The sequence below is a fragment of the Mustela nigripes genome, chromosome X, assembly GCF_022355385.1.
Source record: "Mustela nigripes isolate SB6536 chromosome X, MUSNIG.SB6536, whole genome shotgun sequence".
In the NCBI taxonomy this organism is placed as follows: Eukaryota; Metazoa; Chordata; class Mammalia; order Carnivora; family Mustelidae; genus Mustela; species Mustela nigripes.
The window spans coordinates 69163287-69185642 of NC_081575.1; the positions used below are offsets into that span (position 1 = coordinate 69163287).

Consider the following 22356-nt stretch of genomic DNA (forward strand, 5'->3'; position numbering starts at 1 on the left):
GGGTAAGGGATCTTTGGACCTGGCTACGGGGCAGAGCCTTGCCTGATGCCTAGATGCTGGCTTTTCTTGAGCCTGGATTCAGGTGAACGGCCCTGGAATCTCTGGTGATTCTGCTATGGCTTTCTGAAGCCAGAGTGAGGAAAGGTGGGTCTGCAGGGCATTGGTGGCTGTCCTTTTGGATAGCACCTTGGCTCATGGCCACTTAGGCCACAGCAACCTTGAGAAGAAAAAACCCCACTTCTTGCCCTTTTGGGGTCAGGCAGAAAATTTCTGCCTTGCTGATGCCTAGGGGGTAGGCTGGGGTTTGGGAATTTTTGTAGGCTATCCTGGAAGCTGCCTAAGTATTTGAATTTGAAGGGATTCCCGGAGGTCACCCAGTCCAACCCTTTGCCCCAGACACAACTCGACTAGATGAATATTTGTGTCGCTTAATAAACGGCAAAGACTCTTTGCACCCAGGTCATGGGAAGAGTGTCCCAGACTCACATAAGCACAGGTCCCAGGGGAGGCACCTGTCTTAGACAGAGGTAGGCTCTGTGGAGAAAGAAGACAGGAGTTCTGGTCCGGCTGGGAAAGGGGGCAACTGGAAAGGAACCCAGAGATTTTTCTGAGTGTGGAACATGGTTGTAAACAAAGTGGAAGACAAGGGGCCCCAAGTCTGCCTTCAGGTTCTTGAGCAGGCTCCCAGCAGGGGGTGTATGGCTATTCCCTGCCAACCTCCTGCCCCCAAAGCCCAGCAAGTTGCTGTGAGCTGGCTCACAGCCTGAGTGGGAAGGGTGGGAAGAGACCCCCTGCCCTGTTCCTCTGGACCCTGAGGTTTGGCAGGTTTCTCCCTGGGTCTCTGCCACCAGTGCTTGCCTTTCCCCTCCCCATCCATCTGCTTAGGCTTTACTGCTCCCCTCCCGCGCCACCCTTGCCGCCAGCCCTACCCAAGAGAGGAACAGCAGCCCCTTTAGGGTCAGAGGCTTGCCCCCACAGTCTGGAGTCCACTTTTGCTTTCTCTTGCCTGCTGCCCTGGACTCCCCACCTTAGTGCAAGAAACAATCACTCTGACAAAAGCAACCTTGAGGTCGAAGAGTCGAGCCATAAGCCAGCTGACACGGAGCCAAGGAAGAAGGTCCTGCTTCCTACAAACCCTGGGGCTCCATCAACCCTCCTGTGAACTCAAGGTCATTCTGGAAAGTCAAGCGGGCCTCCTCATCATCCTGGAGTCGCTGGGGAATAAATAGCCCTGGATTATCGATTTCTGTGGCTGCGATACCCATCACACCTCATTCCACAGCAGCACTGAGAGGTTCTGGGAGTCCCAGCTCCCAGCTCTGGGGCAGGGGCGGGAGCATGGGCAGAAAATGGGGGGAATCTAGGATGCAGGGGCCTCACCCAGCCTGATGGCCCCAAAGAAGGTGGTGTGCTTGCTCATATTGATGGAGATGTCGGCATGTACCATCTTCACGGCAATCTTCTGCCTGGCCTTGAGGAGGCAGACTCCTGCGGTGTAACAAGTGTTGTAGTTGGTCTTGCCTGTCTCAATGCTGCGGGTACATTGCAGGAAGGGCTTCTCATCCACCACCACCTCGTAGCTGGCGAAGTCAGTGAAGTTGATGTAATAGACCTGGGTGAGAGGCAAGGAGAAGGGATTGGGGGAGAGACAAAGGAGAGGGTGGGGCTCTTCCCTGCCCAGGACCCACGGGACCTTCTCGGAGGAGCTGGCCCATACACTTCGTGAAGGGGGCAGTGCCACCTGAGGGCATGTTCGCTGGTCAACAAGAAAGGCAAGATGATGGGATGATACACTCCACTCCCTCCGCACTCCATGGGGCTTGGGTAGCTGCAAATCTCTTTGCAAAAACTCGCCAGCTGTCAGCTCTGTCAAGGGTAGGATCCAGGCCTTTCTCACTCAGGTAGCTCCCCCAGCCCCTCCCCTGCCCTCCACCCTGCTCAGCCCCAGCAAGAGGCAACAGGGCTCTGCACACAGTAGGGGGTCAATCAGTGCTATGGACAAATGGATACAAATTGACTTCCCATGCCGTGCCCTAAGGACTATTTGCGGCTGACCTTGGAAGTTGCTGATTCCTGAGAGAGGGCACGGTAACATCTTGTCATTTTTTTGGCTCTTTAGGTCCTCGAGCTTGCAGCTCACTCTCCCCTGTGGCTGAATTTCTCTCCTGGATTTTTATGGTGCCCCTTGGCCCCCTGATGATCAAGGAAACATATCTGGAGAGATGGAGTGCTATCCACCATAAATGAGCTAAGGAGTTTGGAAGGACAAAACCTAGGCCCCTGACTTTACTTTGTGGCCATAGGGAAGTGCCAACCCACATTCACTGGCCTGCTTTCAAGGGGGGATTTTCCCAGTTTTCATGGCATTCAAGGCCTGAGGCCTCTCCCGATCTATTCCGGGCCTGGAAAATAACCCCACCCCAAGCGTTGATTCCCCCGCCCCCCCGCCCCCCACAAAGGAGCTTAGAAGAAATGGCCTATGCCTATAGGATTATACCCGTGTGCTCCCTGGGGATTGACCCCCCCCTCAAGGGGGCTATCGGTCATCCTCAATCATTTTATGAAAGTTTGTTCCCTCCATAGCCTCTTCAGGAGGGAGCAGTGTATACAGGTGCAGTATTTCTATGCCAGGATGGGCTGATCGAATGCTTGTTAACCCATCTTCTCTGGCCACTCTCCTGAGAGACCCTTCTGTTGGCTCTGTAGTCCTTCTGTCCATCTGTCTACTCGCTGCCCACCCCACAGAAGCCCCAGCATCAGGGCTCAGCTAACCTCTAGTTCTGAGGCAAACAACAGGGGCGGGAGTGGCTGGGCACACCTGGGGAGCAGATCCAGTGCGGAGCAGGGGAGGGCAAGGAAAGAACCCCAAGGGCTGGGAGAATGGTGGCAGGATGTTGGACGGAATGGACAGAGACACAGAAAGGTGGACAGGAGAGGGAGAAAGAGGAAGGAAATACCATCCCAAATAAATGGCTTTGAGGTGGAGAGAAAGCCTGCAGGAGCACTATTTAATGTGGAGCTAGCGGTGTCGGCGGGGGAAGGGGGTATGCTCAGAGGATATATACTGACCCAGAGATGGAGTTTGGCAGTAGAATGGGGCAACGACGGCCTGGGGCCCAGCAGGAGGGGATCAGATGGTGGGGGTGTGGGAGGGGCCCGTTTGCAGTTTTTCAAGGATAACCGGCTGGGGGGGGGGGGACCCCAACCAAAACGGGCCCTTCTCTCTTTCCCCTTTTCAACTGCCTCCCAGGGTAGCGCCCCCACCCCAGTCTCCCTAGAGAGGGGGAAGTTAGCAGGTCTTGGCTGGCTCCACAGTGCCCCTATGTGGCCTGCACCGGATCTGCATTCTGGATATAAGAAGAGTTAGGCCTGAGACCGTACTCACTTCTACCTGACTATAGATGAAGTAGGTGCCGTCCACCAGTACCTCCAGCTCCCCGCTGCGGGGATGTAGCTTAAACACCTTGGGGTTCATGGTGATGCGAGACCAGTCATTGAGCACTCCACCTGAAAGATCTCAGTATGAGAGAAGGGCAGTCACTCAGTACATGTCCGAAGAATCCGGGCAACAGAAACAAGAGACAGGGAGCAGCACCCCTCCCCACCCCCACCCAGATCCCAGCGCAAGGTGGACAACCCCAGAGGCCAAGCTGTTTGCTTTCAGAAGAGCGTGTGGAAGCATTCTGTTTGTCCAGCAGCTGCCAGGCCTGCCTCAGGCCTCTGGGGGGCTTTGTCTGCCTCCCTCCCTCCTTTCCTGACCCCTCCATCTAGAAGGGTCTTTAACCAACACCTTGCAGCTGGAATTAGGGGTGAAGGCAAGAAGACAGTGGGCATGCTGCCCTATTTTCTTTGTTGTTCTGGGGCCTGTGCAGGCAACATTCAGACACTGAGTGGCAGGCTAGGTCTTATTATTCCATTCTATTTCTCCAGCCCTAGCCCCTGAATCCCTCCTCTGGCTCTCAGGTTCATGGGTTTTTTCTTTCTCCTTTAAAGATTCCTTTTTACAGTTCCTTCATGCCCGCTCCCTTCTGGAAGGCTTCCCTGCCCCATGCAGGAAACCACTCAGCCCAAGGAACTGTCTACCTGGAGAACCTTAGTGATCGCGGGTGAGTCAGACTTCATGACAGCTGGAATGAGTGGCCACCCGTCCTAAGGCCCCATATGAGAGGGGAAACTTTATGAGAGTGAGGGATAGACCAGCCAGCAGCACTAGAGCCAGCAAGGGTATCTGGGAGCTGAGTTATCCCTGGTAAAGCATCTGCTAGCCCAATCCCATTGAGGGAAGAGGGGTTATCCTACCGCCTTTGCTGGACAATGAGAGCCAGTATGGGAAGGTGAAGGAAAAGCTTCCCTTTCAATCCTGCAGAAGGAGGGATGTTCCCTCCTTCCACCACTGGAGGAGAGGGTCTAAGCTCAGGGGACTGTTCCCTCTCAAAACCTTCCCTTCTTCACCCAAGGAATTATGTTGTGAATGTTCATCTTTCGCTAGTCTCAGGAGGCCTGCCTCTCAGAGGTGTGAGGAAACGGGCCTTTTGGAATAGGTGGTCATCTTTCCTTGAGGTGACAGTGGGTGGGACAGGAGTTAGGAAGAGATGCCCTGGTGCAGCCCCTCCAGGTGACTGCTCTGCTTGGTGTACTTCCACCCCTCCTCCCTCCCTTCTGCTTTCGCTGCAACTTAAGATCAGCATAAACTATGATTAGGGATTGGCCCAGAGGGTTGGAGCTGGTCTTGTTGCATGGTAGTGGGAGCAAAATCCATAGCTTCGGGCATAGACTGAGCATGGAGGCCACCCGTCCACCCAGACGAATCTGTTTCCCGCCTGTCTCACTCCTCCCTGGACAGATGGTGATTATGGCCCATCCAGGGCCCCAGGGCCCAAGGCACTTGGTCCCAGCAGGACTCTTTGGTTTTTGCTACTGCTCTGTTCCTCCTTCTACTTTGGAGGTGATTAAATTTCAGGCATCCAGGTGGCAGTCCAGGATGTGGCTAAGCATGATCATTAGGGCAGCTCAGCACAGTCGGTTCAGGGCAGACTGGACTCTTAGGAGCTGTCCCCATGCAGCAGGTTTCCTAAACTTCATTCACTGTTTCTGCACTTAGAGCCCCTCCCTTCCTTTCCAGGCTCCTTAAGCATCTGGCATCCTGGCTGGCTTGCTGCTTCTTAAGGGTCCTGGGGCGGTGGGACGGGAGGTCAGGCATTTTAGGCTACGTGCACCCTGGGGACTGGACATTATTTTGAAGTGCTGTTCTTTAATGAATGTTCATGTCTCTTTGGGGGAGAAAATGAACCTAATCATTCAGTGGAGTGTACGCACATCACTGAAGGAGCCCAGCACCATGGAAAGACTCAGACAGACATAGTTTTGAATCCAGCCCCTACACTTAACTGAACTCTTGGGCCAAGGAATTAACTTCTCCGAGCTTCAGTTTCTGTCTCTGCAAAAAGGAACTAATACCTGCAGCACAGGGTTGCTGTGAGGAGCACAGGAAATGAAAGACAAGGGGCGCCTGGGTGGCTTAGTCAGTTAAGTGGCTGCCTTTGGTTAGGGTCATGATTCCAGGGTCCTGGGATCAGGCTACCTGCTCAGCAGGGAGCCTGCTTCTCCCTCTTCCTCGGTCCCTCCTTCCTGTTTCCGTGCTATCTCTCTCTCTCTCAAATAAATATAATCTTTAAAAAAGAAAGACAAAAGAATGCATGCTGAAAACTCCAAAGGACCATCCAAATATAAGGCAGTATGATTTTTTAAAAATAAAATTTTTAAAAGATTTTATTTATTTACTTGACAGACAGATCACAAGTAGGCAGAGAGGCAGGCAGAGAGGCAGGGAAGCAGGCTCCCCGCTGAGCAGAAAGCCCGATGCGGGGCTCGATCCCAGGACCCTGGCAGAGGCTTTAACCCACTGAGCCACCCAGGCGCCCCAGCAGTATGATTTCTTAAGGGATTATCCATTCTCACTGGGACTCTGGTTCCCCATCTTTTAAATGCTGGGATTACATTAAGTCAGTTTTCTTAAGCCCCTTAAACCTGTTTCCCCTTCTTACAGATACTAGCATCTCATACTCCCAGGAGAGTCTGGCATGCTTCCTCCCTCCCCCAACCCCGGGAAATGCTCCCTCCACCTGTTTTCTGCGGAGACCCATCAGACAACAATTTACTTTTCTGTGGTTTTATCTTCTCTAGCATGTATTGTGAAGATGTTGATCAAACTGTACATGTCCCCTTGGTGACTCTGATACCACCTTCATCTGCCAAGAATTCCCCGCCTCCATGATGTCTCAAGTCCCTTTCTGCTTTCTCATCAGAGATTCTAAATGCAATTTGTGCCAGTCTAGGTCGCACCAGTCTAGGTGCGAGCAATTACCCAGGACAGCCAGCAGAGGGCAGACGGAGTAGCGAATGCGCACCCCACCCCGCCAACGGCCCAGGTTACTTCTAGGGGCCCACGGAGGAGCTAGGCTGGTGATTCTTTGAAGGCTGCGAATAAGGAAGACAGGAGAAGCTCCTCTTAGGGAGAGAGACGACTTTGACTCTTACCATTCTTGACTTGAATTGCTGACCCTTGGCCCTGTAGATGCACCACAGCTGGCTGGGAGGATAAGGACAGAGAGAGTCGTCACTGAGAGAAATGGCTGCCTGCTTAGCCACCTGCTTAGCCACCAGTCAACGTGTTCCCACCTCTGACTTCCAGTATCCTTTCATTTCCCAATTCGGATCCCTTTCTCCCGTCCTGGGAGGCCAGGGAGCACATCTCTGCTGGTGGGTCATGTGATTTGCAGCTCCGCCCCTTCCTGGCTAAGTGACCTCAGCGGAATGTAATCCTCTCACCCCCACTCCAAGTCTCATTTCCCTAACTGTGAAATGGGAATTTAAAAATCTCTGTCTGGCCTCTCTTACAGGGATGTCTGAAGATCAAATGAGGTGACAGATCTACAATTCCCTGCAAGCTATCAAGCACTGTGCCGCCATGTAGATTTATAATTGTGGCCAAACAGCTGTGGTGAGTGAAGGGGGCTGAGATGAGCCAAGGCAACACAGCACAACTTGCCAATACAGACAGATTAGGAAGCTCAAAGACAAGGGAGGAGCCCTTCAGGCCTTTAAGGCAGAAGCCTAGGCTATGTTTGGCCTGGAGCTGGTTGGCTGATTTTCAAGCTCCTGATCCCCAGCGGTCTGAGTGCCCACAAGGTGTCTGGTGTGGGTGGGAGGTTGGAGGCTTGGGTGGATAGGCCTGACTGGCAGCTCATTTCAGGGTATGACTGCGCTTGGATATGGTGACCTTCTGTCTTCTGTGTGGGGAGGTGGGGAGAAATGGCCATGGAAAGGCTGAGTTAAAGGCAGGCCCTGGGGCAAAGCTTTTCTATTCCTTGGGACCCGAGGGGGCTGTGAGTGAACAACTTTGGGATGCCCCGCCCAGGGCATCTTCACAAACTTAACAGGGAGCCACTGGAACGTGGTTCTAGCCTTATGGCCTTCCCTCCTCCCCAGGAAGAAAGCAATTCCCAGCCAACCTGGTTTTCTCGAGGTCCAGCTTTATCAGCAGCACCTGCAAAATAGGACAGGACAATCAGAGGGCATGCTCCTTCCCTTTCTCTCTCCTCAGCTAGGCAGTGAGTGGCAGTGAACCTTGCTCTGGGCAGCCAGGCCCTGGGATGGGAGAGGATACTGCTCTCTTCTCTTCCTCCTCCCTGACCTGCCTCCTCAGTGGGCCCAGCGTCCAGCAGGGAAAGTGGACTCTGGCTAACGCTGGCTCCAAGGCAAGCCTCACTGAGCACTGGTAGAGACAGGACAGTGCATTCCTGCCACCAAGTGACCCCGTGACCCCGAGACGGTGCCCTTTGCGTCTTTAGTCTTTTGCTCCCTTTCTTTCAGGGTCCTCATAGAAAGCATTGCCGTTGTAAATATCTTGCTTCCTTAATCGCCTCTCTCCTCCCCTGGGACCTAAACTCTGTGAGAATGGGGCCCACTTCTCAATATATCTCTTGCACACAGAAGGTGCTCAGTATCTGTAGAAAGACTGGGATACAAAAAACAAAAGAAACAAACCAAAAACCTCTAACTCCATCTCTTATGGTCATGGTAATGCTGATTAACCCCATTTGAACTCTGAGTCAAAGAATCTGAGTCCTGCTACAGAATTTTCGGACCCAGAGAGATCAGCTGTGTAAAAAGTCCATTTCCTTAATGGGCCAAGAAACAAGAGGGGAGCAGCAGGAGGAAATAACAACTGACCCAAGCCCTGGCAGTATGACTCCTGTCAATTCCAATTAGGTGGGTTTGGATTGGCATCTCTACCTTCCAGATGCCCTTCTGGACCCAAGAGGAATGACACAAAGAGATTTGATGCTATTTGAACAGGCACTTGGCTCCTCAGTCTTAGAGACAGTGTTTGTTTCTTCCCCAGCCCCGGTGACCTGTAAGTTTCTAACTCCCTGGTCACCAGTGACTGTCTACCGCTACGAGAAAGGCCCTTCAGAGTTCATGGGATGAGACTGTTCTAGGGCTGGTCATTTCTTCCAGTCCCCAACATTCCTCTCCATAGCCTGTTTTCAATCAGACATAAACATTTGGTGCTACATGCTGGAAATCAGAGCAGACCAAATCCATCCCCCACTGGAAATCTAGTGGGGCCTTGGGGCCTCTGGTTCTGGCTTATGGGAGTTTCCTGGCTCACTACAGGGAGGCCTAGAGTCAGGGAGGGCTTGTAATAGAAAGGTCAAGAGCAGGCAGAGTTAGAGAAGGTCAGGGCCTACTGGCTTGTTCAAGTCCTAGCTCTCCACTGAGATAGGAGACCTGTTCTTCTTGTTCACCAAAGCCATCACCACCGTTGGAAAGTGCCCTTAGGATAGTCCACACCTGCTCTTTTCAAGTACTTGCAAGGAGCCTAGGGGAAGGTTGGAGAGGCAGAGGAACTCACCAGAAGGTCCCTGTAGGCCAGGGGGTCCCTGAGGACCAGGGGGACCTGGAGGGCCAGGTGGTCCCATCACAGTTGTTCCTGGAATTCCAGGAATTCCTGGAATCCCTGGGGGTCCCTGGGGTCCTGGGGGTCCTGGAGGTCCAGGAGGGCCATTGGGCCCAGGAGGTCCTGCCTTCTTTCCTAAAAGACAAGATTCAGTATTACATTTGTAGTTATTGACTCAAAACAAATATACTGTCAGGACTTCTACACACTTCCAAGGACACAAAGTCAGCCCTTTGGGAATTCCTGCTGCTAAAAAGGTGAACACTTTATTATACAACACACACACACACACACACACACACACACACACACACCCTATCCCCTTTCATGAATAATTATTTACAGAGCTGGTTTGAAGATACAGAAATAAATGACCCTGAAGGAGCTCAGTCTACTCGGGAAACAGACACAGTCACAGGGGAGTCCAAGTACCATATTAGTAGTAGGGACAAATGCTTAAGAGGTCAGAGAAGGTTTCATAAAGGAGGTTACCTTTCAGATGAGTCCAAAAGATTAGAATTACCAAGTGACCAGGTCACCTTTTTGAATGGAGAATTGGGCTACCATTGAAGAGTGGGCTTTCATGTCTGCTGCCCGGTTTGGAGGACTTGATGTGATGAGAAGAGGGAGCTAGGAGGACAGCCTGACCTTGGGAATAATATCAACACCAGGAAGGTTTCCTACAGAAGTTGGGATATACAGGAACTAGGGGTTGGTATAGAGGTGGTGGCAGCTGCGAATGAGGATCGGGAAGGAATTTGGGAGATGAGAGGTAGGGGGTGGGGGAGGGGGCGGATAGAAAGATGGAAGGAAAGAAGGGGAAACAGTAGAAAAAAGAGTAGAAAAAGCCGAGGAAGCAGCTGGCAGTTTTGCTTTTTCAGCTGACCTCTCTAAACCCTATTTTTAAAGATCTCTGGGAAAGGCAATTCTGTAAACTCCCCTGGTAACATGTTCTGGTGGTTATCATCCCCTCACTGTTAGGAAGTTCTTCTGTATATTTAGCTGAAATCCCTCCTGTGGCAATTTGAGCTTTTAATTTATTCTTTGTGTAGCTAGAGAATAGTTACCATCAAACACATAATAACCCTCATATGCTTACTTAAGTCACCTGTCAACCTCTATTTTAAGTAGGCTAAATAATCTGGCTTTCCAGCATCTTTCCTCTGAGGCCCGATTCTCCAACATATTATTAATTAAGCCCACCAGCTCCTTTCCCTTTCCCTCCTCGCTATCCTTTCAGAAGGATCCCGGCCCTTCTATTCCATATTCCAGTCCTTCCAACATCCCCACCAGGATGTAGGTATTTGACTGAGTCATAACTGTGGTCTTGTACCAAAACCCACAGCTCCTGTTTACTTCCTCTGCTCTGTGCAGCCTAATTCATGCACGACTGGTGACCCCGAGGGGGGTGTCTTTTACCTTTCACTACTTTTTTCACAATTTGTGGAAATCCCAGGAACAGAAGGCTTTGACCAGACTCCGCGACAGTATTTCCACCTGTGGTACTGTCTGAGTTCTAAATGTAACCCTCTTAAGTCTCACCGAAACACCTCCTTAACAACTCTGACTCCTTGCTCCCCAGGCTCTTAGGAGAATCCTGTCCTGATTTATCAGGCCCCCCTTTAAAAATAATGCCTTGTGTTTCAGAAATTCAAGAGGCCAGTTGTCCATGTTTAATGACTTCTGCATTTGGTATGAAACAACGGGGTCACGGTGGGGCTCCTGCCCTGGGGAGACTCCCTGTAGCCTTAGAGCCCTAGAGGCAGGAGGGAGCTTTCTTATTTTCCCTGCAGGTAGCAGCCGCAAAAGACTGGATCTGCCCGGTTTCTAGATTAGCCAATTTCAAGATGCTGAACAGGAAAGCCATCTCCCTTCAGATTTGGGCAGCTTCCAAGTCAGGCTTATTCAGCACCCAAGTTTCAATTCCAGCTAGTGCAGTGGAAGGAACACAAAATCTGTAGTCAGGAGATAAGGCTCGAAGCCCCAGCCCTGCCACAGATGCACTTTGGGCAAATTCCTTTCTCTCCCTGAGCCTTAGTTTCTCACTGGTAAAACGAGGAGTTTGGCCTTGATGATTATTCTAAGTTTCCTCCCAAGGTTGAGGTACCGTAAGGAAGACTGACTTACTCTTGGCAGTCAGGAAACTTCCCTAGCCTGACTGTAAGGTCTGCTTCTTCCTCCTTATTCTCTATTCTTCCTCTTCTTCCTCTGTGTCTACTGGCACAGACACAGAGAAAGGTGCATATTAGACTGTTCTATGTCCCAGAATTTCCAGGCCTAACTGACTTTGAAGCTGGAGGGTGTTTTGTGGGTAGGACAAACTTCAGTGTCAAGACTGTGACTCTCCTGTGATTGCTAATATAATTTTGGAATAATTACAGCCAGAAACTTCTCTAGTCAAAAAGAATAATGGTTGCAGTGAAAACAGGATTTTCACTTATGAAAATGTTAGAGGACATTTGGGAAAAAGTTCCTGTTCTGCAGCTGGTCCTCTTTGCTCCTCTGTAACTAGGTTTAGGCAAGTGTACTTCTCATACTTGCATCCTTACAGAAAGTTGGCCCAGAGAGGAACAGGTACAAAATGACCCCTGGACAAGAGGTTGACTTTAGAGGATTGAATTCCTTCTCTGGATTTCCTGATGTTACCAGAACACTTCATGATACAAAAGCCCAGAGACTTCTCTACTTAGAAAATTCTCCAGTGCAGTCTTCGATGACAGAATGTTCACATTCTTTTCCAAGCTAAACTTCACTAACCTTTTAGTGAAGGCCAAACTGTTGAAAGAACAAATAAAAACAAGTGAATGAAAGTGAGGGTAGGGGGAGGGCGAGGGAGGAAGAGGGAATGAACATTAGCAAGTTAGTTGTAGGAGGGGAAAATTCTATTAAAGATGGAAATTAAATGAACAACTCAATTTACCTCTTCAGGCATGTGCCTATTCACTGTGTCCAAGGAAATCTTTATTAAATGGCTTCTAAATCACTTTCAGTCAAAGAAAATGTTTAAGATCTATGTGCATTCTCCTTCTAATAATGGCCCATATACAAGGTGGCAGTGCTGGGCAGTGATCCGAGTCCCTGCCAGAGGCATTGGATTCTCAGAATTGTAATTATAGGGCTTCTAGCCTAGGCAGTTGTCTTCTATTGTCACTAGCAAGTATGTTCTCTCAGTGCTCACTCATTGGATGACCTACAACTGGTTGCCATTCCCCACCACACACATGACCTACACTTCGGTACATTGCTAGCCTACTTGCTGTTGGCCCCAAACAGGCCATGTTCTTTCATGCTTCTGAGGGATCTGAGTATGCTCTTCCCTTTGCTGGAATGTCCATTTCCCCTCATCCTTCAAAGCCCAGGTTAAATGCCATTTCTTTCTTTTTTTTTTTTCCCCTGCGATGTTGCTCCTCACTCCCCCAGGGAGAACTACTTGCTCTTTCTTTGTGCTCCCACAGCACACTGTTCATGCTTCAATGAGAGCATTTTTGATACCATACTGTAATTATTTGTGTGTACTTCCACTATTCTAGCTACACTGGGAGATTTTTGAGGGCAGGCACCATTTTTCTTTATCTTGGTATCTCTATTCCTGACAAATATAAGGTGCTTATTCATGGTCCAGTGAATGAGTGAAAAGAAAAATCTAGTAGCTGTAATTAGAGAGTGTTCCCAAGTCTACCTATTAAGAAGGGAAGTCACCCTTGGACTTGTTAAGGAGCAGAGGGTGTCCTTGTCAAATCCAAGTGAGCTTTCTAGGTTTATTACAATTTCCATTTTAAAGGGGATGTGATAAAAGTTAAAAAGTATATGCTTGACATTGGGGAGGGTATGTGCTTTGGTGAGTGCTGTGAAGTGTGTAAACCTGGTGATTCACAGACCTGTACCCCTGGGGATAAAAATATATGTTTATAAAAAATAAAAAATTAAAAAAAAGGAAAGAAAGAAAAAAAGTATATGCTTGTTAGAGTAATCAAAACAGGATGGTACTGGCATGAAAACAGACACATAGATCAACAGAACATAGTAGAAAACCCAGAAATGAACCTACAATTATATGGTCAATTATCTTTGACAAAGCAGGAAAAAATGTCCAGTTAGAAAAAATCTCTTCAACAAATGGTGTTGGGAAAACTGGACAGTGACATGCCTAAGAATGAAACTGGATGACTTTCTTTCACCATAGAGAAAAATGGATTAAAGACTTAAATTTGAGACCTGAAACCATAAAAATCGTGGAAGAGAACATAGGCAGTAAGTTCTTTGACATTGACCATAGCGACATCTCTATACATATATCTCCTGAGGCAAGGGAAACAAGCAAAAAAATACACTTCATAATAAAAATCCTTCTGCTTTCACAAAGCAAAGGAAACAATCACAAAACTAAAGGACAACCTACAGAATGGGAAGATATTTGCAAATGACAAATCTGATAAATGGTTAGTATCCAAAAATCTACAAAGAACTTTTCAAAGGCAATACCCTCAAAACAAATAGTCCAATTAAAAAATGGGCAGAAGACATGAATAGACAGTTTTCCAAAGAAGACATACAGATGGCCAAAAGACTCATGAAAAGATGCTCAACATCACTTATCATTAGGAAATGTAAATCAAAACGTAATGAGATATCACCTCACTCCTGTCAGAATGGCTAACATCACAACACAAGAAATAACAGGTGTTGGCTGGCGAGGATGTGGAGAAAAGTGAACCCTCTTGCACTGTTGGTGGAATGCAAACTGGTGCAACCATTCTGGAAAACAGTGTGAGGTTTCCTCAAAAAGTGAAAACTAGAACTGTCCTACAATCCAGCAATTGTACTACTAGATATTTACCAAAGGATACAAAAATGCTAATTCAAAGGAATACATGCACCCTGATGTTTATAGCGGCAGTATCTACGCTGGCCCAAATTATGGAAATAGGCCATGTGGCCACTGGCTAATGAATCAAGAAATAAGATTTGGCATATATATGCAATGGAATATTGCTCAGCCATAGAAATGCATCCATTGCAATGACATGGATGGAGGTAGAGAGTATTCTGCTAAGTGAAATCAGTCAGTCAGATAAAGACAAATACCATATGATTTCACACGTATGTGAAGTTTAAGAAAAACAAAAACAAAAACACAACCATATAACCAAATGGGAAGAGAGAGAGAGAGAGAGAGAGAGAGAAACCAAGAAACAGACTCTTAACTATAATCAACAAACTGTTGGTTAGCAGAGGGGAGGTGGGTGGAGGCTGGGTGAAATAGGTGATGGGGATAAAGGAGGGCACTTGTGATGATGAGCACTGGGTGATGTGTGGAATTGTTGAATCACTACATTGTACACCTGAAACTAATATAACACTGGATGTTAACTAACTGGAATTAAAATAAAAACTTAAAAAAAGAAAAAAAGAAAAAGAAATGATCTATTGAGCCATGGAAAGACATAGAGGAACTTAAATGCATATTACTAAGTAAAAGAAGCCAATCTCAAAAGGCAAAACTAAAAAGACAACAGAAAGGTCAGTGGTGGGGTGCCTGGGTGGCTCAGTCTGTTAAGCATCTGTCTTCTGCTCAGGTTAAGATCCCTGGGTCCTGGGACTGAGTCCCACATCAGGCTCCTTGCTCTGTGAGGATCCTGCTTCTCCCTCTGCCTGCCACTCCCCCTGCTTATGCTCACTCTCTCTCTCTCTCTCTCTGACAAATAAATAAATAAATAAATAAATAGAATCTTTAAAGAAAAAAAAGAGAAAGATCAGTGGTTGCCAAGGGTTAGGGGGAGGCAATGATGAAAAGGCAAAGCAGAGAGGATTTTTAGGGAAGTGAAACTATTCTGTAAATACTGTATTCTATGGGAATCTATGTCACTATACATTTTGTCAAAACCCCTAGAATGTACAGTACCAAGATGAAGCCTAATGTTAACTATGTACTTTGAGTGATGATGATATATCAATGGAGGCTACTCAATTATAACAAATGTACTTACTCTTGGTAGTACATAATCTGGTGGGGGAGGCTGTCCCTGTGTGGGGCAGGAAATATATGGGAATGCTCTGTATTTTTCCCTCAATTTTGTTGTGAACCTAAAACTGCTCTAAAAATAAGCTACTAGAAAAAACCGACATGCTGAAAAAATCAAATGTACTTTTGTAAATCCGTAATATCTTGGTTAATGGCCAGGCCCAATGGAGAAGGCTTTCTTCATTGACCCCAGCTCTCGGCTGTTTTCCAACTTTGCTCGGATCAGGTGCTCAGGAAGCCAGGCCAATCCTCAGCTTCTTTACAACAGGGGCACAGGTTTTCCATGTAGGCTATGGTACTGTGAGCCACCAGAGTACCCTCGTGCTCAGAGAAGGAGCAGGCTGCAGCTGAAGCCAGTCTCTTTGGTCTACTCTGGGACTGATAATCTACTCTATAAAGCTCCAGAAATCTTAACAGAATCATTTTACTTAAAGCATTTCACTTTTTATTTTAAAAATATATTTATTTATTTATTTGACAGAAAGAGAGAGAGAGAGAGAGAGAGAGAGAGAGAGAGAAAAGGGGAGAGAGGGAGAGAGTAAGCACAAGCAGGGGGAATGGCAGACAAGGGGAAAAGCAGGCTCCCTGCTGAGAAGGAGCCCAATGTGGGGCTCGATCTTAGGACCCTGGGATCAAGACCTGAGCTGAAGGCAGATGCTTAATGACTGAGCCACCCAGGTGCCCTGATTTTTTATTTTTTAAAGGATTTTATTTACTTATTTGAGAGTAAGAGAGCAGGAGCATAGGGGAGGGGCAGAGGGAGAAGCAGACTCCCCACTGAGCAGGACCCCAGGATCATAACCTGAGCCAGAGGCAGACACTTAACCAACTGAGACACCCAGATGCCCCTACTTAAAGTGTTTTAGTGAAAATCATTAATTTCACTTTATTTTCTTTCCAGGTCAGAACACGGAAATAGCATAATTCTGTCTTTTGGAACTTGTTCTGTTTTTTTGGGTTCTCCTATTCAAGTGTGCAAGTGCTTGTACAAGCTCTTGGGTCAATCTTGTTGCAAGTATATTAGAAACATACTGACCCAACAGTGGCACAATGGATCTGCTCAACCAGAAGCTTCTTTGAAAGGACCAAAAGATCAGGGTATTCCTCCAGCTTTCCTTTTCCCATCACAGAGAAAATGATATTGAAACCCCAAAGTGAGAAATACTTTCTCTGACTATCCAAGGCATAGGGTAGGGATAGCTTTAAGGCCAAGAACAGGGTACTGACATCTTTCGGGGAGGTGGTATACCTAGTCCCCACAAGCTGTCTTAGGACTTAATTTATACGTGATTATTGATTCCATAAAGGAAGGTAAAGAAAGGACAAAGGAAAGGGGAAAGAGTAATGAAGAATGAAGGAAAGAGATGTAAATTTAATTGTATAAAAGAGGGAGCAAGAAAGAATAATAAAAACAACTTTCATATACTGCTAGAGAAGCAATTTCATGAATCATCACTGAAAAACAATCTCTACTTCTTGTTTCATGGAAGCTACCATACTCAAGGAGGTCACAGGTGATTGACTAAAACAGTGGACAACCAACATTGAAAGAATATATAAAAATATTACTCCCTTGGTTTTTTTCCTTCTAATTTTAGAAAAGACACGAGAACAATTTTATAAAATCAGGAGCTTAACTTACCCTTTTTCTTGTTTTTAACTGGACCTGTTAAAAAAGAAAATGGAAAATTAAGTCCCTGGAAATTAACATAAAGTGTTTATTCTCCAAGGCAGTCATAGGAGAAACTCCAAAGACACTGCAGATTTTGAGGGAGCCCCACACCAAGGGTCAGGTCATTGGCAAGGTATCTCCCAATTATCAGACCTCTCCAGTCTGTTTCTGTTTTTTGACTATTGTAACAGGAACGTTACAAGAAAGATTTTTCCACAGAAATCTCTTTCAGTCTCCATCTTTGCAGTGAGGGAATGGGTACTTCTTTGTAGAGATGAAATGCCTATAAACGCAGAACTCAACAACCTTAGGACGGCATTCCATTAATTCTGCGAGTCCTGAGATTGAAGAGTCACGCATTCAGGTGAAGAACTGGTATGAAGTCTCCTGCATTGAAGCTAAATGGAAAAGAGGGTCATTTTCATAGAACAAACAGCAGCAGCAGCAGCAGCAGCAGCAGCAGCAGCAGCAGCAGACGACTTTGGAGTCACTTATTGTGATTTCAATTGTTAGTTATTAAAGCAGTGTGACCAAAATACATTCATGTGGGTACCACATGCACTCCTGATGTAATTGACTATAAGTTAACAGACACTTTAAAAAAGAAGTGTCAACAGTTTCACTGACAATGAAATCACAGGCGTTTTCTTGGAAATTGCTTCTAAAGAAAACAATTCTAATCAATTGAGGATACTCAATGGGAAAACTTTTGCTATATGGTTAGGTGACAACCACTCCCCAGACACACACAATTTATGGATCTTCCACAAATGTTTTCCCCTCCTGGGGACCCAATTCTCTTCATTCTGTAGGTGGATTTGATTTTCTTTAGATGCAGGTGTTTAAAATCTGTTCCAAACTCCCATGAAGATACTATTGGACATTAAACCGTTGTCATTGTCCTCAGGAGCTTACAAAAAGAACACCAAGCATTTGCATATTGTTTTATAACCCATAAAACCTGGTTATTTCCATTTATCATCTCATTTTATTTTTACAACAAGCCTAGAATGATCTTTACCTGTAAGAGCAGGCTCTATCAGAGGCAGGCATAGGTCCTTTGATAACAAATGGCCGTCTGGCCTTCCCTTGCAAAAGAATTTTATTTTTGTAGCTTCCCTGCTAAATTTCACGTGTAACAGTAGGTATTATTATGTACGTGGGATGTATTAGGTTGGGTTCAGCAACTGGCTGCACTGAAGGTCATCAGTCCCCATTGTTTTATCCTTGTTGCTCCTCCTTTTTCTTCCTCTCAGCCTTTGTCTTCTTCCTTTGCTGCTTATCCTTTATGTGTTTAATGGCATTGAGAGTCCTTGATAATGTGCATGGGGGTTCTGGCAAGGAAGCATAGCTGTGCAAATACTACAAAGATGGAACAACTCAACATAAGCAGGGCCACCTCTTTGACCAAAACCAAAGCTATTGGAGGAAGGCTTTATGAAGAAAGGCCCAGTCCCATCAGCCAGCTACCAGCCAGCGAGCCAGCCACCTCCGCAGGGCAGAGCAGTGGGGTCACAGAAAGTGCAGCGACACTGCACTCACAGACCAGCTGTGCTAGCCCTGGACAAGGTTCTGACCATTTCAGCTGCCTAAAGTTTCAGCACTGTCACATCACCCTTCTCAAAGCAGGTTTTGAGGAGATCAGATTATCACAAGCAACCAGTCTTCACCAAGCGTGCCTCTGGAAGGCAGCAAGGTAAATAAGGAAACAACTCTACCTGAAAAGACCATTCAGTTGGATACAAAAATATCAAAGAGGGGAGACAAGGAATTATATTGGCTATTTGAGAAAAGAACCAACAAACCCAAACTTCCTGGAGAAAGTGTGACTTAAATCAACAACTGAAAAGAGGGAAAGGGAAGTTAGATTTTTTTTTTAAACTTCTGTTGTGTTTACCAGGAACCAACTCATTGTACGTATATAAATGCATGCATGCATACATACATACATACATAAAAGGGGGAAGAAAAAGGAAAAATTTATTTTTTAAACAAAACTAGCTTTATTTCACTTTTTTTTCAGTGAATCTTATTTTTAACTCAGGTGAATAACAGCTATTCAACAACTCTATATTATATGTTATGCTCATTACAAGTGTAGCTACCATCTGTCCACATACATTGCTATTATAATATTATTGACTATATTCCCTATGCTGTATCTTTTACCCCCATGATTTATTCATTTCAAAAAGAAAGCCTATATCTCCCACTCTCCTTTACCCATATTGCCCATCTCTCTACCCCTTTCCTCTCTGGCAACTCTCACCTTGTTTTCTGTATTTATAGCTCTGATTCTGCTTTTTATCTGTTTATTCATTTGTTTTACTTTTAAGATTCCACATGTAAGTGAAAGAAAATGGCATTTATCTTTCTTTGTCTGACTTATTTCACTTAGCATTTATATCTTCTAGGTCCAGCAGTGTCACAAATTGCAAGATCTAATTTTTCTTCTGGCTGAGTAATAATATTCCATATCATCTATTGATGGACATTTGGGCTGCTTTCATATCTTGGCTACTGTAAGTAATGCTGCAATAAACATAGGAGTTTTTGAATCTGTGTGTTCATTTACTTTGGGTAAATACCCAGTAGTAGAATTACTAGATTATATGTTATTTCTATTTTTAATTTTCTGAGGAAACTCTTTACCGTTTTCCGTAGTGGCTGCATCAATTTACATTCCTGCCGACAGAGTACAGGTCTCTCACTTCTTTCTCAACACCATTTGTTGAAGAAACTTGTCTTGCAGCTTTAAAATTGCTTTCTTTGTCACCATATTTTGCTATTATAATTCTAGTATGTCTTAGGTGGATCTGCTTTTATTGATTTTCCTGGGGGTCTCTGTGTCTCCTGGATCTGGATATCTGTTTACTTCCTCATTAGGGAAGTTCTCAGCTATTATATCTTCAAATGTATTTTCTGCCCTCCTTTCTCTCTCTTCCACTGGGACTCCTATGATGTAAATGTTATTATGTTTGGTGGAGTCACTGAATTCCCTAAGTCTATTCTTATAATTCATAATTTTCTCTTTTTCAGCTTGATTACTTTCCACTACTCTGTCTTCTAGGTCATTAGTTCATTCCTCTGCTTCTTCCAGCCTGTTCATTCTATCAAGTGTGTTTCTCATTTTGTTTATTGAACCCTTTATCTATGTTATGTCATCCCTTATCTCTGTGTTAAGAGTCAAACTCATGTCTTTCACTCTTTTCTCAAGTCCAGAAAGTATCCTTATGTTCATTACTTTGAATTCTCTATCTGGCACATTATATCTGTTTCACTTAGATCTCTGGCCATGACCTTGTCCTGTTCTTTCATTTGGGAAAAATTCATCTATCTTCTCATTTTGTTTAAGTCTCTTGCCTGCTTCTTTGTGTTAGGAAAGTCAGCTACTTTTCCTGTTGTGGACAGTAATGGCCTTAAAAAGAGGACTTGTACCCTACAGTGTAGGGTTTCCTGTTTCCCAGGGCCTAGAACTACAGGGAGTGTCTCTAGTGTGTGCTGTGTGTGTTCAGCAGTTGTGTCTTGGCTGCTTTCATCTGCAGAAGATTTCCTTGCCTGTTGTGGGCAATGTTTGGTCCCTGGCCTGAATGTGGTGGGTCTTAACTACATGTGCTTCATCTACTTGTGAAATAAGACCTGACACTATTGCTGCTGGAACTTAGGTCCTGCTAAATTCCTGGGTCAGGAGACATGGTGTGGGCAGGGGTTTGGGCTGGTCTATCTGGGGGAGGGAGCCCTCCATGCTGGGACTGAGGCAAGTGTGACTAGGAAGGGTGTTCCACCAGAGCACAAGGGTTGGGTCTTGGTGTAAGCAACTTAGGTAGTGAGTGTCCATTCTGCCCTGATTCCTGCAGGTGGATCTGTATTTCTGCTGAGGGGCGGGGAAGGGAAATGGTGCCTACCAGTTCCTTTGTTCCTGGAGGAGTATCTCCATTAATGCTACCTCTCTGGGACATGATCTGAGATGAGCAAACAACCTTCCCGCTGTGTGCCCTAGGTACTTTTCAGATTTCTGTTTCTGCACTGTATGTCTGCAGGCTGTTTGCCCTGCCTTCTCTCCAAAAGCAGCTCCAATGCCTCTGGGCTCTCTCTGAGCAAGCCTGATGACCTTTAGAACTCAAGGCTTTAAGCCCTGCTGGTTGCAAGAACTCACAAAATTTTGCCCCTCTCACTTTCTAAGCCAGTTGCTATGGGGGATGCATTTTCTCTTTGCATTCCCCAGTATGTCAGTTTGTCCCTTGCCATTCTTTGCAACTGTGGCTCCCTACCCACTGCAGTGGCCATGATCTGTTTCTCTCCCAAACAACACCTCTGTACTTCCTACCTTCTTCAATGTGGTCTCTTCTCTCCCTTTAGTTGTGGAGTTTGTTCTGTCAGTCTTCAGGTTGATTTCTGGGATATTTAGGATGATTTGATAGTTATCTAGTTGTATTCACAGGATGAAGTGAGCCTATGGTCACCCTACTCTGCTGCTGTCTTCCTGGACTCCAAGTTGTATAAGTTTCTTATATATTTTGGATATTAATTCCTTAATTAATTCCTTGTTGGATATATAATTTGCAAATATCTTCACTTGGTCTTTTTGTTTTGTGTTTTAATTTTATTTGCTATGAAAAAGTCTTTTTTATTTTCATGTAGTTCCAGTCATTTACTTTTGCTTTTGTTTCCCTTGCCTGAGGAAACAGAGCCATAAATATGTTGCTAAGACTGAATGTACTGCTTGCATTTTCCTTTAGGAGCTCTATGATTTCAAGCCTCACATTTAGGTCTTTAATCAATTTCAATTTTATTTTTGTGTGTGGTATAAGAACGAGGTCATGTTTAATTCTTCTGCATGCAGCCATCTAGTTTTTCCAACATCATTTATTGAAAAGACTGTCTTTCCTCCATTATATATTCTTGCTTTCTTTATGTAGCATAGGTTTATTTCTGGGCTTTCTATCCTGTTCCATTGATCTATGTATCTATTTTTGTGCTGGTACCATACTGTTTTGATTACTGTAGTTTTGTAATATATCTTGAAGTCTGGGATTGTGATGCCTCTAGTGTATTGTTCTTCTTTCTCAAGGTTGCTTTGGCTCTTTGAGGTCTTTTGTGGTTCCATATAAGTTTTAGGATTTTTTTGTTCTATTTCTATGAAAAATGCTATTGGTATTTTGATAGGGATTGTATTTAGTCTGTAGGTAATTTCAATAGTATTGACATTTTAATGATATTAATTTTTTCCAATCCATGGGTATGCTATATCTTTCCATTTGTTTGTATGGTCTTTACTTTCTTTCATCAATGTCTTAGAGTTTTCAGAATGTAGGCCTTTCACTTCCTTGGTTAAATGTATTCCTGTAGCTTATTCCTTTTTTAATGTAATTGTAAAGGTAATTGTTTTCTTAATGTCTCTTTGTGCTATTTCATTATTAGTGTATAGAAATCCAACAGATTTCTGTAATTAATTATGTATCCTGCAACTTCATGGAAGTTACTTATTAGTTAACAGTTTTTTGGTGGAGTCCTTAAGACTCCATATAGTATCATCTCATCTGCAAATAATGAGAGTTTTACTTCTTCCTTGCTGATTTGGATGCTTTTTATTTCTTTTTCTTTTCTGATTGCTGCAGCCAGAACTGCCAGTACTATCTTGAATAAAACTGGTGAAGTAGACATTCTTGTCTTTTTCCTGATCTTAGAGAAGAAGCTTTC

At 45.4% G+C, this 22356-nt stretch overlaps 1 protein-coding gene across 1 annotated transcript; it reads right to left on the reverse strand.

The window, feature by feature from the left end:
* Nucleotides 1-8: 8 nt before the first annotated feature.
* Nucleotides 9-16648, reverse strand: EDA (ectodysplasin A; the record flags this gene model as incomplete). The annotated part of the gene is made up of 6 exons (XM_059385236.1): nucleotides 9-1612; nucleotides 3386-3516; nucleotides 6538-6589; nucleotides 7512-7546; nucleotides 8918-9097; nucleotides 16627-16648. Coding segments are annotated over 6 exons (672 nt in total), but the record flags the coding sequence as incomplete, so codon positions are not given.
* Nucleotides 16649-22356: the final 5708 nt, after the last annotated feature.